The 15,993-nt window shown below is 50.6% G+C and overlaps 1 protein-coding gene across 1 annotated transcript in view; it reads right to left on the bottom strand.

Moving 5' to 3' along the window:
• Positions 1 to 5,023, bottom strand: part of KCNIP1 (potassium voltage-gated channel interacting protein 1) — a 342,257-nt gene extending 337,234 nt beyond the window's left edge. The window contains exon 1 of the mRNA XM_049647792.1: positions 4,744 to 5,023. Coding sequence (XP_049503749.1) covers positions 4,744 to 4,831 — 88 coding nt within the window. The 5' untranslated portion in view covers positions 4,832 to 5,023. The remainder of the gene's footprint in view (positions 1 to 4,743) is intronic.
• Positions 5,024 to 15,993: the final 10,970 nt, after the last annotated feature.

Below are 15,993 nucleotides of genomic sequence, written 5' to 3' on the forward strand. Positions count from 1 at the left end.
AACTTGGCTTAGGGAGGCTGTGTACCTCACCCAAGCTCACACAGCTGGTAGATGACAGAGCTGGGACTCAAGCTGGGCCTGCCTGAAGGCAGAGCCAAGTTCAAGGTTAGTTTCTTGAGGGGAAGAGGCAAGAAGAACAGTATGTCTCTGACAGGTCTGAAGCACAGAAAGAAACAACTGACTGCGTGGGAGAGGGGAGTCGGGGCTCCGGGGCATTGTCCTTGAGATAAATCATACAAGGTCAGCCCTCCCACCCCCTCCCCACCCTGCAGACGTGCGGGTGGCCTGGACAACTAGAAGCTCTCCTGGATTGGATTCTTCCCTCCTGCTGGCTTTGGCTTCACCATCTGTGCCTGGGGTGACGGATGAGTTCCCAAAGTACAGAAGGAGATGGGCTTTTAAACCTCCCCAACCAGAGTGGAGCCTGAACAACTTCTGTTCCCACCCGTGGCTTAACTAGGCATTCAAGCCGGGTGTCTGCTCAAAGAGCAGGGGAGGGCCCAGCTCTGGGAATCATGCTATTAACATCTAATCTAATAAGCTAATCGGGTGTGGGAAATGTCTCAAAGGTCAGTCTTAGCACAATCACTAGGTGGGGCCTTAGGAAAGCAAGTTCTGGAGAGGGGAATCGAATGTTCTAGAGAGGCCACTCTGAGAGTCTGTGCCAGCGCTGAAGAAACAAGCAGTTAGTGAGATGGAGTCCCTGCCCTGAGGCGCTCACAGTCTTGAGTATCAGCTAATAACTGCAGTCACATCAACAAACATTTCCTGAGTGCTTAATATGCAGAGAGCTTTACATACACAACCTTGTTTAATCCTATAAGGAGGACATTGTGATTCCATTTTGTAGATTAGGTAGCTGAGGCCAGAGAGGTGAAGGACCCTGCAGGAGACTTCCTTGCCAGTGTGTGGGGGACCCAAGGATGTCCCAGTCTGGCAACCAATTGTCCTTTCCTCTGCATAATTGGTTTACAAATTTTTTTTTTTTTTTAAAGCGAGAGAAACTTGTTCTTTAAATTTCAAAGAAATTCAGTATGTGAAACAAATCAAAGTAGAGCTGAAGGGGCAGGGATGGGTGTGCCAGATCTTCCCCTGCACATCCTCCCCTCGTGGGGACAATTAAATGCCCTTCCTGAGATACCGAGAAAGCTCAGGCATGGTTCTGAATGATTTGTCTGGCTGGAGGCTCACCTTCTGGCCACAGATTCAGGTCCTGCAGCTGGACAGAGTACAGAGAGCCTTTACTGAGCGCCTCTGGGACAGGAGCTTGAACGGTGACTTCTAGAAAGCTCACAGTCTAAAATCTTCTGGGGACCCTCAACCAGTGTCTGTGCCCTGAGTTGCTGCTTCGTCCGTTTAATGCTATTGGTGAAGCAGTCACTGCAGGCCAGGCACATGACAAGTAGCTCTGGGCACCGGGTCCTCTGTGATCCCTGCCCTCAGAGGGCTGAAGTCCAGCAGGGAAGACAGCCTTTAGCAAACATGTTTTTAAAAGGAACGGGGATCGCAGATTGTGATCAGAGCTATAAAGGAAAAGCTCAAGGTCAAGGAGATGTGTGAGCAAGAGGACCTGATCAGTTCATCTCTGAAAAGGGCACCTGTGAAAAGTCTGGGCCACCTTTAGCTTAGACCAGTGGGAAAGGGGTGCTAAAATCAGGGGCAGGTGGCTGTGATCCAGGAATGGAAGGACGGGGAGGGGTGGTCATGGGCTCTCCTTGTTCTCCAGGTATTTCCAAGGCAGGTAAGAAATAACGAGTTGTCCCCACGACCAGCAGCAGGTACCTGGTCCTATCAAAACTTTACATTCCTCAGTTCTTCTTCTTTTTTTTTAATGTTTGTCTATTTATTGAGAGAGAGAGAGAGAGAGAGAGAGAGCAGGGGAGGGGCAGACAGAGAAGGAGGAAAAGAATCCCAAGCAGGCTCTGCATAGAGCCCGATGCAGGGCAGGACCTGAGCCGAAATCAAGAGCCGGACACTTAACTGAGCCACGCAGGCACCTCTACATTCCTCAGTTCTGGAAGGGAGAAAGAAAAATCCTCCTAAGCGTTGGATTATTGCGAAGTGAGGGCTCAGTGCAATGAGTAAGGAGTAAGGGAAATCACAAACCCAACAATCATTAAACTAATGTCATGTGTCCACCTAGGGTCTAATCTAGTCACCCAGGGCTGGCCTATGCATAAGAAAGACCTTTCTTTGCTCCCCCTGCTCCAGTCCTGGCTCTGCTCCTACAGTCATTTATTTAACAAATATTTAGCAAACACCTGGGTTGGGCAGAACAGCAGTTTCCCAGCGCGTGCCTGGCACAGAGCCAGGGCTGTGTAAACACTCGGTGCTCGCTGCAGACTGCAGAAACACAATCCTGCCCTGGTACCCGCTGGGGGCCGCCTCCCTGAGCCCTGGCTATAGGAAACTCAGTAAGGAGGCTGGTCGGAGAAAGGCCAGGTGGCCACTAGGTCCCCAGTGTGGGTCCCGTGGAGCCCTTTCTGTGTCCCACAGATCTTAGTCTCTGGGATTCTGAGGCGAGGGAGGGGGCCATCCTGCCTGGTTTCTCTGCAGAGGCCGGCACTCCATGCCGCTCTCTGCTAGTGCCAACCTGCTTCTACCTGCCCGGTTCTGCCCTCCTCGTCTCAGCTGAGGTCTGTGCATTCAGCCTGTGCTCCCACAGCATGCACATTGCTGGATGGAGGACTTGTGTCATCTTCTCTGTGTGTCCAGTGTCCAGCAATTAGCGTGGCACAGGGTAGGTGCTCAGTCAATAAATGTTAAGCGAATGATTGTAGGCAAATATGCAGAAGACAGTATCTTCCTGCTCACTTATTCAAATTCAAATAGCCATCTATCCACTTTCTCTCTCTCTCTCCTTCTCCCTCCCACCCCCCCACACTTTTGCACGTGCTCTCTCCCTTATTGACTCACTTTCTCACACTGACCCTTATTGCTGTGATCTCTCTCTCCCTCTGGTGCTGCCTGGAGTGCACAGACTCACCTGTGGTCAGCTACATTAAAGGCCCTTTGACCCTGGTCCTGCAGACGGCATGGCCTGGGTCACCCTCTCCAGACCCACGTCCATCTCAGTCTCTGACGGCTCCCTCCCGTCTGCTCATTGCAATGCCATCTGCAGAGGGATCCCGTGTCTCGGCTTCCCTGGATCCTTTCGACAGGGCTGGGAGGTAAACAGATGGCAGGTAATGGACTCATTTTGCAGATGAGGAAACTGAGGCTCAGAGAGGCTGCGGCTTGCATGGGGAGTAAAGCCAGAGTTGAGACCTAGGTTTCCTGAGTCCCGGTCAAAGCTCTTTTTGCGAAACCTCTGGGAATCAGAGGCTGCCCCTCATCCCTCGTCCCCTGAGATCCTGGAATCCATGACTCAGGGAGAAAATCCCATTTGTCTGGAAGGATTGAATTTCGGCGAGGACTCTGTGCCATCCTCTAAGCCTGGCTCTCTCCTCCTCACCTCCGTCCATCCTACAGGGGCCCTAGGAAATCTGCCCACAGCCTGACCCTCAGCATTGGGCCGTCGGTCTCCCTGAGGGTCCTGGGGGGCAGCGCCCTCTTTCAGGAGTGTAGTGGGGACAGAGCAGGGGTGCCGAGAAAGGAGAGAGGCAAACCTCACCAAGTCCCTCCCTCCCACACCTGCCTGCCCGGAGCACCTGCCCCAGGTCATCAGAGCTGGCCACAGGCAGCCTTTATCTTCTCTTCTTGTCATTTAAAACAAATCCCAGTCAAGGGTTTGTGTCCTTCCCTCCTTCCCTGAATACCCTCTCTGCTGCTTCCAATGCATCTCCCTCAAAGACTCTTTCCTCCTGAAAGAGGGCATGAATATTTAAAGACTTTTTTTCAGCCAGTGAAACCACGTCATGCTGCTGCTCTCTCTTTAAATGTTATCTCCAGAAAGTTTGCCAGAGTCTCTCTGAGCGCCTCGCCCTCCCTGGCATAGTGTAATAGGGGGCTCCAGAGATAGGAATGGCCCTGAGAAGTCAGCCTTCCCTCCTCAGCCTCTGGGGCTGACTTGTGTACACACGGTCCCAGGGCCCCTTCACAACTACCCTTTCTGGGCCGCCTAGGGAGTAGAACCTGCCAACCCCCTGCCGCCCCAGTTCTTGGAGAAGTAGAGAAGGCAGACATTGACGTAGGCAGGGTCCGCAGAGTGACAGGGGTCCCGGAAAGCAGAATGATGAACAAAGCCCCAGAAACGCAGGACCCTGGGACTCAGTGAGAGAAAGCTCTTGGCACACCAGACCCAGAGCTGATGGGAATCCGAATCCTGTGTTCACCAGGGTATGGTGGATCCCAGTCCTGCTGCCATCTCCTGCTGGCCTCCTCAAACGTCTCTGTTCTGCAGAATTACTCCCAGCCCACCGCATCAAATCTCTCCTTTATCAACAAGACACAACGCTCCCTGGATAACTTCTTGAAACTCTAGTCACGCTAAGCAGCTTCCAGTGCTCTGGGAAGGGCTCTGTCCCTCTGCTCGCCTGTAACCAATCAGTCACACACCACCAAATCCATTTCCAAAGTTCCAGGCAATTACGGCCGGCTGAGCTCCCTGGCACGGTGCCTGCCTGCTCAGAGCCTGAGCCCAGGTTGCCAGCGACCCCGAATCCCAGCCACCCATTTCCCCCCACCCTCCTCTGAGACCCTGGCACACCAGAACGGCCACAGTCGCCACACCAAGGCACTTGCTACTTTGGCCAGCCAGACCACATTAAGACACAAGACGAGGGTCAAGGCCAGGCTCCCTACCTTTGCTGAGGGTCCCAGTGATGAGCTTAAAGATGGTCTGGGCAAATTTCACGAACCCAAGCTTGCATCTTTTGGAACAGCCGCTCATGGTGGCAGAGGGAAGGTAGACTCTGCTGTGAGCGCCCAGAAGGGAAGGCACCCACCTTGCGCGATCCTGGAACTTGGAGCCCGCCTAGGCAACCCCTGAGAGCCGGATGTACCCCAGAAGCTCTGGGAACAGAACAGCTGCCTCTGCAGTGAGTCTGGCTTCTGCATCCAGAAAGCCTGCAGGGCACGATGTTTGCTCCCTTCCTCCCTCCCTCCCTCCCTCCACCCCCTCCTGCTGTCCACTCAAGTCCTCACCAGGCGAGGACCTCGGGATGCCAGGGCTGGGAGCGGGACACACTGCCAGGGCACAGGGTGCTCCGAAGGCACCAAGGAGGAGTGAGGCTGAGCGGAGCAGGGAGGGAGCAGCTGGAGCTCTCCCAGGCTTTGCTGTCTTTCTTACATGGCAGTGGTAATGTAGCAATTAATACTCGAGTCAGAAGGGAGGGGACAGCTATGCAGAAACACTCCGCTCAGCAGCTCCTGCTTGCTCTCCCGCTCTTTCCTTCCTGGTTAATCTAATAGATCAATTCTCCCTGCCTTGATCGGGATGTGGGTGAACTCCCCACAGAGCCGAAAGCCGCGGCTCGGCACTCAATGGAAAGTTTACAGGCAGCAGCCGAGGAGCCTGGTTTGCATCATGAAGTCGGGCTGAGCCGGAGCCCCGGCGAGCTGGCCTGTGCGGTTCCTTGGGCACCTGCAGCAAGGGTGGCTGCCTCCGTGACTTGGAAGGCCAATGCCTCGACTGCCTCCAGCTCGGCTCGAGGCACCCACCCCCCCACCCCCCCCACCCCCCCACCCCCCGCCTCTCAAAGTCGGCTGCGTGGCAAGAGTCTGCGCTCTCATTAGGATAGGAGTGCAATTAGGACTTGCCTGGATGATGAGAGTGTTCCTCAGAAATGCCACAAGGGAATTTGATTTGATTACAGTAAAATACTCTTAGAAGTAAAACTGCAAGGCGATATGCAAATATCAAGTCCAGGGTGAAAATACATTTAATAAAAAGTCTGGTTGCTGTTCAGTCCCACAGACTGTACAGGTCAGAAGGGACCTCGCAGGATGTCTCATCCCACCCCCACCCCCCCACCCCATCCCCCCCACAGGGCCTGAACCTCTCCCATGACGTTCACATTTTACTTCCCTTGGTGATTCAAAAGGTCCTCCTGGGCCATCAGCATGGGCACTGTCTGTGCACGGTGGCCACATGAACAGCAGGTATGAAATCTACTTTCAGCTGAACTACGCTATGCCCTGGGAAAGTCTTTCTCTTCCTCTCTTGTCTCCCTGTTATCTGCTTCGCTGGGATGTTGGAGAAGAGCAGATTGCTTAAGGGCCGGAGGATGGACTGACTGCCAGTTGACAAAATGCCAGATAAGTGAACTCATGCTCCCTGTCTGGTTTCTTCCCCATCTTACATGACTCACGTGGAAGTGAATCTTGAAGCAAACCTCAGCCCTTAGCGGGGGTCACCATCAAAGCTCAGCTCCAAGACCAGACCCTGGAGACAGCCAACAAGCACAGAGTCCCAAAGTGGCCTGCATGCTCTGACTCACCAGGATGGTAAAAGTCACAGCATGTACAGAGAAAGACATTGTGACAGAAAATATCCCATCATGCTTGATGTCTTAGGGCTTGAAATTGACACACTGTTCACTCTTTGCCTTAAGGCATCGAAGGTGCCAGTTAAAATGCACATAGTATCTGGGAATGTTAATGTCTTTTGTTCACTTATTCACATATCCAATATTAACCAAGCTCCCAGGATGTAGAAAACACCAAGCCAGGCCAACTGAACACACAAGGTCAGTGCCCTCCCAACCTCACGGTGAAGTGGATTCATCATTAGGCACCGTACCTTGTTAAGAATCCATTGGTCTGATGAACTTTCTTCACTTTGCAGAATCTTAGTGGACTGGAGACACAGGGCAGGTAAGTGTGAAGAAAGAGAAGGAGGGGAGCCTGAGTGGCTCAGTCGGTTAAGCATCCCACTTCAGCTCAGGTCATGATCTCAAGGCTTGTGAGTTTGAGCCCCGCGTCGGGCTCTGTGCTCACAGCTCAGAGCCTGGAGCCTGCTTCAGAATCTGTGTCTCCCTCTCTCTCTGCCCCTCCCCCACTGTGCTCTGTCTCCGTCCTCTCAAAAATAAATAAAAACGTTTAAAAAATTTTTTAAGAAGGAGGAAGAAAGAACTAGGTCACGGAACACACCTGGTGGGCAAGGAGCAGGCAAAGAGCAGCGCTACCTGGCACCAGGGAGGAGGAGAGAGTTTAGAGAAAGATGGAGGGAGGCTGTGGTATCTACCTGGCCATTTGCTGAGGAGAGTGCTACCCTCTGAGCTTTGTAGGACAGAACTCTCAGCTAGACCCTGTTGCTTCTCTCTCCCATCCCACATGAGGCAGGGACACTGAAGACTGAGAAGCCAGAAGAAACAGTGACTGTGACTTTAGTGGCATTAGCTGTGGCCAGGAACCTGCAGGAGGAGGGACTCTCAGAAGGCTGTAGGCTACATCTGTTTCTGGATGACAGGAGATAGCCGGCTGTGGGGTCGGGGTGGGGATTGCATTTGGGCTTCAAAATCTGGAATCCCAGCATTTGAAATGTAGGGGGGAATAAAACAACAATATTGTTTGTCTGAGGGAGCTGGAAAATCCCGAGAACCAGTATCTCATCCCTCCTCCAGGGAAGACAGGTAACGGTTAAGAGCACCGCCCTTTGCCCCAGGCATTGAAACACCTGCTAGTTCACTCTGCACAAATGCGAGCTGAAGACATACCACCTTGGCCTCTGCTCTAGGCGCTGAGCACACAGTGAGGTAGGAAACAAAGTCCCTGGGCTTACTGGGGTCACATTCCTGAGGCCGAAGAACATTGTGTCTGCATACAGGACTGTGCTGTGAAGGAAAAGAGAGCTTATTGAGTGGGTGGAGAGGGACAGGAGTTTCTAGGTTATAGACTCACTGAGAAAAGCTTTGTCCCGTTAAATGACATTTAAGCAGAGACCCCGAACCAGCCACAAAGTTTTGCGGGGTAATAACTGTTCCAGCTGAAAGAACAGCAAGTCCAAAGGCCAATGACAGGCCTGAGATTCTAGGGTCTGCAATCTAGCGGCGGTTGAGCAAGCAGTAGAGCCTCAGTTATTCCTTCTGGAAAATGGGAATAATAACCCTTATCTCATTTGGAGGCTACAATGAAATCAATGTGCTCAATAGCGTATCTGGCATGGTAAACCAGTCTGTCAGTGCAGAGGTCATTGTTACTGCTCCTACTGCTGCCACTCTTGTGGTGGTGGTGCCCCCACACCTGCCCCTAGCCCCTAAAACAGCTCCATAGGTATAGATAGGTAAATCTTTGTGATTACTGAAAATCCTAGAGCCAGGCTCCAATTTTCAATCTCCCCTTGTAGTAACTCAAGCACTAAGCATTTCAGATTCTCCTCTGATCTCAACAAGGACCAAGCATTTGAACTCTCAGTATGAGAGAAATGACTCAGGCCCAGAGAAGGTCACCGGCATCCAAACTATCACACGGCAGAACCCCCAGAAATGTGGGCAAGGTGTTTAGGGTGCCAAGAACATTCCCCGCAAAGAAAGGCCAGTTGCATCAGTATTAAATTCGTGATAGCAGAGTATAGGGAAGAATCGTTCTCTGCCTGAGGAACACCCTCTTCTGCAAATAAGGAACAGAAAAGACCACATGGTAACGGAGCATTCAGGTGACAGCAGGGAAATTAGATCATCAGCAGGTTTGTAATTAGTCAGCTTCCCTGTCACAGATGTGCATTAGTGGAAGGAGCTTGGGAAGACAGAGTCATTGCTCTGCCTGATACTGTTTACAGGAATCTTCACACGGCATTTCCAGAGGGAAGGAGGAGAGGCAGATGGGGGCTCCAGATGTCGTCTGTGCCCACAAGAGTGTGCTGACCCCTCTGAGAGCAAGGCTAAGAGGACAGACATGCTGTCCTTTAGAAGGTTGAAAGGCTGTCCTCACGATGAGGACAGTGACAGCAACGTTCATCAAGTCTTACATGTGGAGGTAATTACTCTCAGTACTTTTCCTCACATATGTAATCCTTACAGCACGGTGAGCAAAGTATTATTCTACCCCTTCTATAGATGAGGAAACAGGCCCAGAGAGGGAAAGTAACTTGCTGATGGCCACACAGCTAAGGCAGAATTTGAATCTAAGACCATTTGGCATTTGACTCTAAAATTCATGGAAATTTAGGGGCACCTGGGTGGCTCAGTCGGTTAAGCGTCTGACTTCGGGTCAGTTGGAAACGTTTCCTGGGTTCAAGCCCCACCTCGGGCTCTGTGCTGATAGCCCAGAGCCTGGAACCTGCTTTGGATTCTGTCTCTCCCTCTCTCTCTGCCCCTCCCCCACTCACGCTCTGTCTCTCTCTCTCTCTCAAAAATAAATAAACATTAAAAATGTTTAAAATTCATAGAAATTTACTTCCTATCCTCAGTAGGGCTCAAAATTAAAGCAACTGGCAGTTTGAGGAAGACATATTTTGCCTTGATTTGAAAGAAACAAGCAGCTATTATAATCATAAACTCCCTGTTCCTGGAAGCATGGAGTGAGTTGAGACAAACGTCCTGGGAGGAATCTTGTTGACAGCCATGGCTGTGGGGGTGGGCGGCCAGGTGGTGAGGGGCATGGCTCGGCAGAGATTCAGTCACACGGCAACCAGGAGACACAGACACACGAGCTATTTGGAGAGCAAGAATGTTATATGGGTATTGGGGGACTGATAAGGCAAAAGGGGACACTGAGGAATCACAGAGGTGGTAACTATAGGAAGCAGCTGCCAGCTTTCTCCCTGGACAGGGGAAGGGGACAAAGAACTGGGATCCCAGAACCTAGAAGCCTGGAGGAGGGGCTCCATGAGGCACAGACCCGTTCTTCCGAGGATGGGGGGCTGGCTGGCTGGTGCTGGTGTGTCTGAAGCGGAACTATGAGGTCGATTCTGGGAGTTCAGAAGATATGTGTCAGAAATGAACCAATTGCTGCCACCGGAACCTGATGCCACTGCTAGCTGCACTGGGGACACAGGGCGGGAACAGGAAGTCTCCTGGAAGGAACATGGCCCTCTCCTCCAGCCTGCAGCCTCCTTGTCCCCCTGCTGGCAGAGCCTACCTTGGGGCTGCTGGCAAAGCAGAAATGTGGCTTGCAGAGTCCCAACCAAGCATCACGGAGCAGGACCGAGAAGGGAGCCCTTGAAGCTGAAGGTCAGCAACTCAATGAGTGGTCAATCTAGCTGTCTTCCTTCCAAAATTGTAGAATCCCACCTTGTGCCAGGTATTGAGGGCACACCAGTAAATGAGACAACATCCCTTCCCCTGTGGAAATTGCATTTTAGGGGTGGAGTGGGATAGGGGCGCTCAGACTATAAACAAGCAAGCAAATGTATAAGGTAAAGGATTTCAGAGCATGCAAATATCTGAAGCAAATGGTGACCAGTCTGTATTTTCTAATCAGCGGGAGAGAGTCCTCTCAGAGCTCGCTGAACAGTTCATGATAGAATAACCATTAAGATGAAGAGGGCAGGTTCCATGGGGGTCATGGCCACTATAAAAATAATCATCATGATTTGCTAGTCTGTTACCAGACGCTGTGCTAGGTGTCATATTTGGATTATCTGGGTCTTACAACAAGCACCTGGGGTCAATATTATTCATTACACCCATTTTACAGATGAGGAAGTAGAGGCTCAGTCAGATTTGGTGATTTGCCCCAAGAGTTTGAATCAATGGGACTGGTGACTGATTAGAGGAAAGTCTGGGGAACAGGAGGGGATCAAAGCCATCAATAGTTCTAGAAACAGAACCAGGAAAGGTATAAATAAAAAGATCAGGTCTGGAGAGGGAGATGATTTCAGACTTCACATGTCTTGGGGAGAGACACATCCAGCTGGTAGGTGGAAATGAAAGTGAGGAACTCAGGAGAAAGGGTGGGGATTCTAGAATTCTCATAAATAAATGATTTTGTTGTTGTTGTTGCTTGGGAAAAAAAAAATAAATGTGTTATCCCAGCAGGCCAAACATATTAGCATTTAAATACAGGCTTACACAGGTGGGTAAAAAGGCAATTTCCCAAGAATTAAATCAGATTTTATTTTTCCTCTAATTCTCAGGAAAAAAAATTCCCTTCTGCTTACGTGGATCCTCAGAGAGGGATTCACCTTGTTCTAGGGGCATGCCAGCTCCGTGTTCTCAGTGGACCCTGCTGTAATTATGAGAAAATGATGCCTGAAGTCTGATGGAAATTCATCAGCACTGTTGGCTGGACGGCCTCAGGCTCATTTGCGTGATGGGCAGGGCAGCTCGTGTCCGGGTCCGATGTCCTCTGCACTCAGTGTGTCAGCAGATCCACAGGGCCCAACTGTGGGCCAGAGGAGCCACAGTTATCTACAGAACCGGCAAGAAGGAGGGGTGTGCGGCTGCTGTTGCTTCCAGACAGAAACTGAGAAGAGGCCAAATTGGTCCCCGAAGCCACCCCTTCTCCCTCTGTGTCCCCAGTGGCTGCCCTATTGCTGCCCATTGGCATGTCCTGCCCATTGCTGTCTTCTGACCCCACAGCACACTACGCTCACAACCGGACTCGCTCCTGGAATACCATGGGGACCCCTTTATTTTGTAATCATGGGAAGAGAAGAATCAGTTGTAACTGGACACCAAAGGCCACAGGTGTGGACAGTGTTGGCTCCCGGCTGACCAACAGAGAGCCCTCAAAGACAGGCCAATTTAAGTCTCAGGGCTGCTTCCCACCCTGCCTCCCAGAGTCACTGAAAGCAGCCCCTCAGAGATTAAGTCTTGGGGCCCAATTCCTAGATGGGTTCTGGATGCTTCTGTTCTCCTACTTTCTCATGAACGTATGTATACCTGTCCTGTGTCCCCAGTCAGGGTCCTGCTCTTTGCAAATAGGCCGCATGGCTTCTCCATCATTCTCCAGCTCAACAAACCATATCATCAGCCTCTGGGACAGCCAGTCAGTGACACTGGGAATCCTTCTTGACTCTCCCTCATCTTCTTCCTCTCTGTATCGGTTCATTGTGGCAGCTGTAACAAGTCATCTCCTCCTAAGAAGCTTAAAACAGCAGGAATTTCACCTCTCACAGTTCTGGAGGCCAGAAGTCTGAGATTAAGTATTGGCTTTGGGGAGAAACTGTCCCTTTGTGGCCCTGAGGTGAGGTGTCAATAATAACAAAGGGGAAATCAGTCATGGTGCCTAGTCCCTTTTGTTTTTGTGATTCTTTCCCCCTCCCCCCCAACAAGTCAGGGTCCTATCTGGCCAGGTCCTCTGCAGAATAGGGCAGCAGGCCTTAATGTTCACAGCCAGGCCAGAATGACTGGTCCCCTCTACCTTTAAGGCCCCACACCTAGACAGTGGAGAGAATGGTCACATGACCACTCGCAAGGCCAAACCACAGGCAGTTCCGGGTCAAAGTCAGGACAATCTTTCTAGAATCCATCCAGAGACAGTGATGGAGGGAATTGGAGAGGAAGCATTTGCCAGTTAAATAAGAGTCCCTTTAAATATTCATCCTCTTATTGGTAATTACATCAGTGTCCAGAGGGGCTGGCAGAGTCCTGGGTGGCTAATGGACAGGCAGGAGACAGGGAGGCATTTGCATAGGGCACGTAGTGGGGTGCTGAGGAGGGGCTGTTTCCCATACTCTCGTATGATGCTCACTGCGGATCAGAGATCACCGCCCCTTGTCACTGTGCCCAGTGCCTCAGACAGCAAAACCAACTCAACTCTTAGAGGAATTCAAGCCAGTGCCAAGCTGGTGTGTTCTGGGAAGGGCAAGAGGCGTTAGGCTGCCGGAGGTGACTCTAAGCCTCCTTGGGTGGTTTGTGTCACTTTTCTCCATCTAGCCTGTAAGTTTGCTCATGGTAGAGAAGGCGTCCATCACTCATTTTACAAGTACCCCCAGCCACCGCTGTCCTCAAGTGATCTCCCTGATGCAGAATCAAGACCCCTTACTTTTGCACCACCTTCATGCTCCTATAAGCAAAAGAAAGGCGGGCAGACCCCTGTGTCTATTTAAGCCTCAGTTTCTTGTCTGTGATATGGTTGTAAAATAGCTTCCAGGTTGGGTGTATCCAGATGAGGATTAATGAAATAATACATGAGAATTACATTTCTAAATTGCAAATTGTACATAAGCATTAAATGGCGTAGTGCTTAAGAGACAGTGCCCAGCTCCTACACCTCCAACTTACGTGACTTTAGACAAAGGAAATCATTTAAGCCTCAACTTCCCCATCTATAAAATGAGGGTAATAACTACTGATCAAATGATTATTGTATCCAGTGAAAAATGCATGTAGTATCTGGCACATAGTAAGTGCTCAAATAATGGCAGCTATTATTATCTGCAGTCACTGTTGTTGTTATTGTTGTAATGCTAACCAGAGAGCACACTATACAGGTGAAGAACCTGAGACCCATAACTGGCCTGTCTGGAGTGTTCTGATCCCACATGGAATTATCTGAAATCTCGAATTACTGGGAATCTTGCCTCCTTACTACTCACAGCTCTTGTCTGCCTCCTTACCACTCACAGCTCTTGTCTCTCTCTGGCCAGGAGTCTGAGAGCTAGGTGTCCTTGGGTTTCAGAGGTTCCAGAGCAAAAGCACAAAGGACTGGATGTAAGGTGAGTTTCCTGGGTCCCCTTCCTTACGTGGCTTCAACTTAGCTTGGAAAGGATGTGGGTCCTGCGTCCCTAACAGTGAACTCTGTCCTCACAGGACATACCTTTAATAAGATGCTGCCATGTAGATGGAAAAATGCTTGAGTTTGATTCTCCAACTTCCAGATGGGGAGCAGAGACCCCTCAAAAGTAACTGTGCAGTGGAACAAGAAGAGGCATTGGAGCCCCTCTCTGGGCCCTTCCACATCTCCCCCTGCTCTAGTGTCCCTTCAGCCTTCACTCTCTCCTATCTCTGGTCCACATGAATGGGGAGCCCGGAGAGAAATAAAAATGTAGTGAAGAGAAACACGTTATTATCCCATTGGCTGTCACCTAAATTCCTTTCAGGGAAGGATTTGTCTTTGTTGGGGTCTCGGTCCTGAATGTCGCCTTGATAAACAAAAGTTGACAGAAGACACAGAAAGAAATATTTAAACTTCTCTGTTATAGGAACAAGCAGGAATTGGGATGGGAGAGAACTGATGAGGACTTAGGAACGAGGAGAGGGAGGTTGACCTGAAGATACCAGAAGTAGCCAGAGGACGTCTCGGAGGATGCACGTCTGACACAGACAGTCATCTGTGTGGTAAACTTCCTCTGTTTCTTATGAAGATGGCTACACACAAGGGATTGTCAGATTTTTTTTTTAATGAAAATTAGGACAAGGGGCCATATTACAAATTCAGATAGATTTGATGTACAACAGGTCCAGGGTACATAGGAAACCAGGCGGGTCCCTAAACTGGCTTAATTCAGTGGAAGCAGGTGCTCAGAGGTCCAGATGACTGGGAAAAACTCTACCCTACCCATAACCCCCCACCTCTGCATAATAGCAGAGAGGTTCAGAGGGGAAGGGGTCTGCTACTTGGTGGGGGGACATTCAGGTAAAAGCCATTTGAGTCTTGAAGGATAAGGCATCTGAGCTGACTTCTCTGTTTCAGACATAATAGAAATATCAACAACAGCTTGTGTATGATACTTCCCAGAGTGCTTTCCCATATTTTGTCCGTTTTAACCTCAGTCATTTCAATTTTTAGACAAGGAGACTGCAGCCCTGAGAGGTCATGTGACTTGTTCCCAGGTACACTGGCCAGGGTCTGCTCCTCACTGCTGTTGGGACCTCTGCTGACTCAGCAGAGCCTAGGCATCTGGTTGCAATAGTTTGCTAATCATTAGGATGCTAAGTGGCTCCAAAAATACTGGGTGGTGTTTCCAGGAGGCAAAGCTGAGCCTGGAAATGGGAGTCAGGACCAATCTTTGCCATGATCTACACACCCCTGCCCCCAGCCCAGGGGTGGTGGTGGTGGTGGTGGGCAGGCTGGGGTCCAGGGCAAGCCCAACAGGCCCAGTAGAAAAAGAAGTATGTGCCTGGTGTGGCAAAAAGGAAGGTGAGGAGGCCACCTCCAGCGGAGGCCTAGGGGTTGAGCTACATGGGGCTAGACCCAGGGATCTGTATGTGCACAGCTGGGGAAGTTCAGGTTAGAGGCAAGTACCACAAAAGAGTGAGCATTCCAGACAGCTCTGCTGCAGAGTTGTTGCTGTCCTTGGTAGCCACAGGAGGTGCCATTTTTGACCAGGACTCACTCAACCCCATCATCTTCTTGATGGGAAGGAAGTTCTTTCAAGGTTGCTTTGTGCCTAAGATGCCGGTGTTTTCTGCACTGCTCCACCACCTCACTAGAGGGAGCCCAAGTTCCCGCTCCCCACCTGCCACCCACTTGGCCAGGTATAGCCTCCCTGCTACCCCAGAGAGGATGTGGGTCTGGGCAGCCCTCCGTCCTAGCATTGGGGAGGTCTCAGCCGACTCTAGAAAATATTTTCAGGAATCACAGGCAGCAAAGGCTAGATTTGACCACAAAATGAACGCTGTTTCTCCTCACAGTTTGCAAGAACTTAGGACACCCACACTGAACCTTCTGGTCTCTATTCTACCCTAAGCCTGTTCCCCCACCCCCGCATCAGAGGTCTTCTTAGCAAGTCCCACCAAGCACAGAGTCCCAGAAACCCTGACACAGGATGGGGGATGGGAGAGGCTCCAGCTGTGTGCTTGCAACAATAAGACCTATCACCTGTCAAGGAGGCAATTTGATGGTCAGACCCATGGGCTCTGGAGTCAGATGGTTTCATTTCCAAATTTCCCCCAATTAGATTTGATTGCCAAGAGACTAGGAACATTGTCTATCTCGTGTACCACAAAATCCCCAATGCCTGGAATAGAGTCTGGCACACAGAAAGCAGTCGATATTTTATGAATAAACCAGTGGCTGTGACCTTCCTGCTTCTTTAACCTTGCACCAGCTACCTCATCTCTTTGAGCCTCAGTTTCCCCTTCTGTAAAGCAGGACAAAAGCATACTTACCAGACAGGAGGTGGTGAGGACTCGTGAGTATGCATATAGTATCCAGTAAGTCTCTGACAACAAATAGCGGTGACTAGCAGTTCATGTGGGCTGGCCACTCTCTGAGGTCCTGTGT

Source organism: Panthera uncia (genome assembly GCF_023721935.1).
Source record: "Panthera uncia isolate 11264 chromosome A1 unlocalized genomic scaffold, Puncia_PCG_1.0 HiC_scaffold_17, whole genome shotgun sequence".
NCBI classification, from domain to species: Eukaryota; Metazoa; Chordata; class Mammalia; order Carnivora; family Felidae; genus Panthera; species Panthera uncia.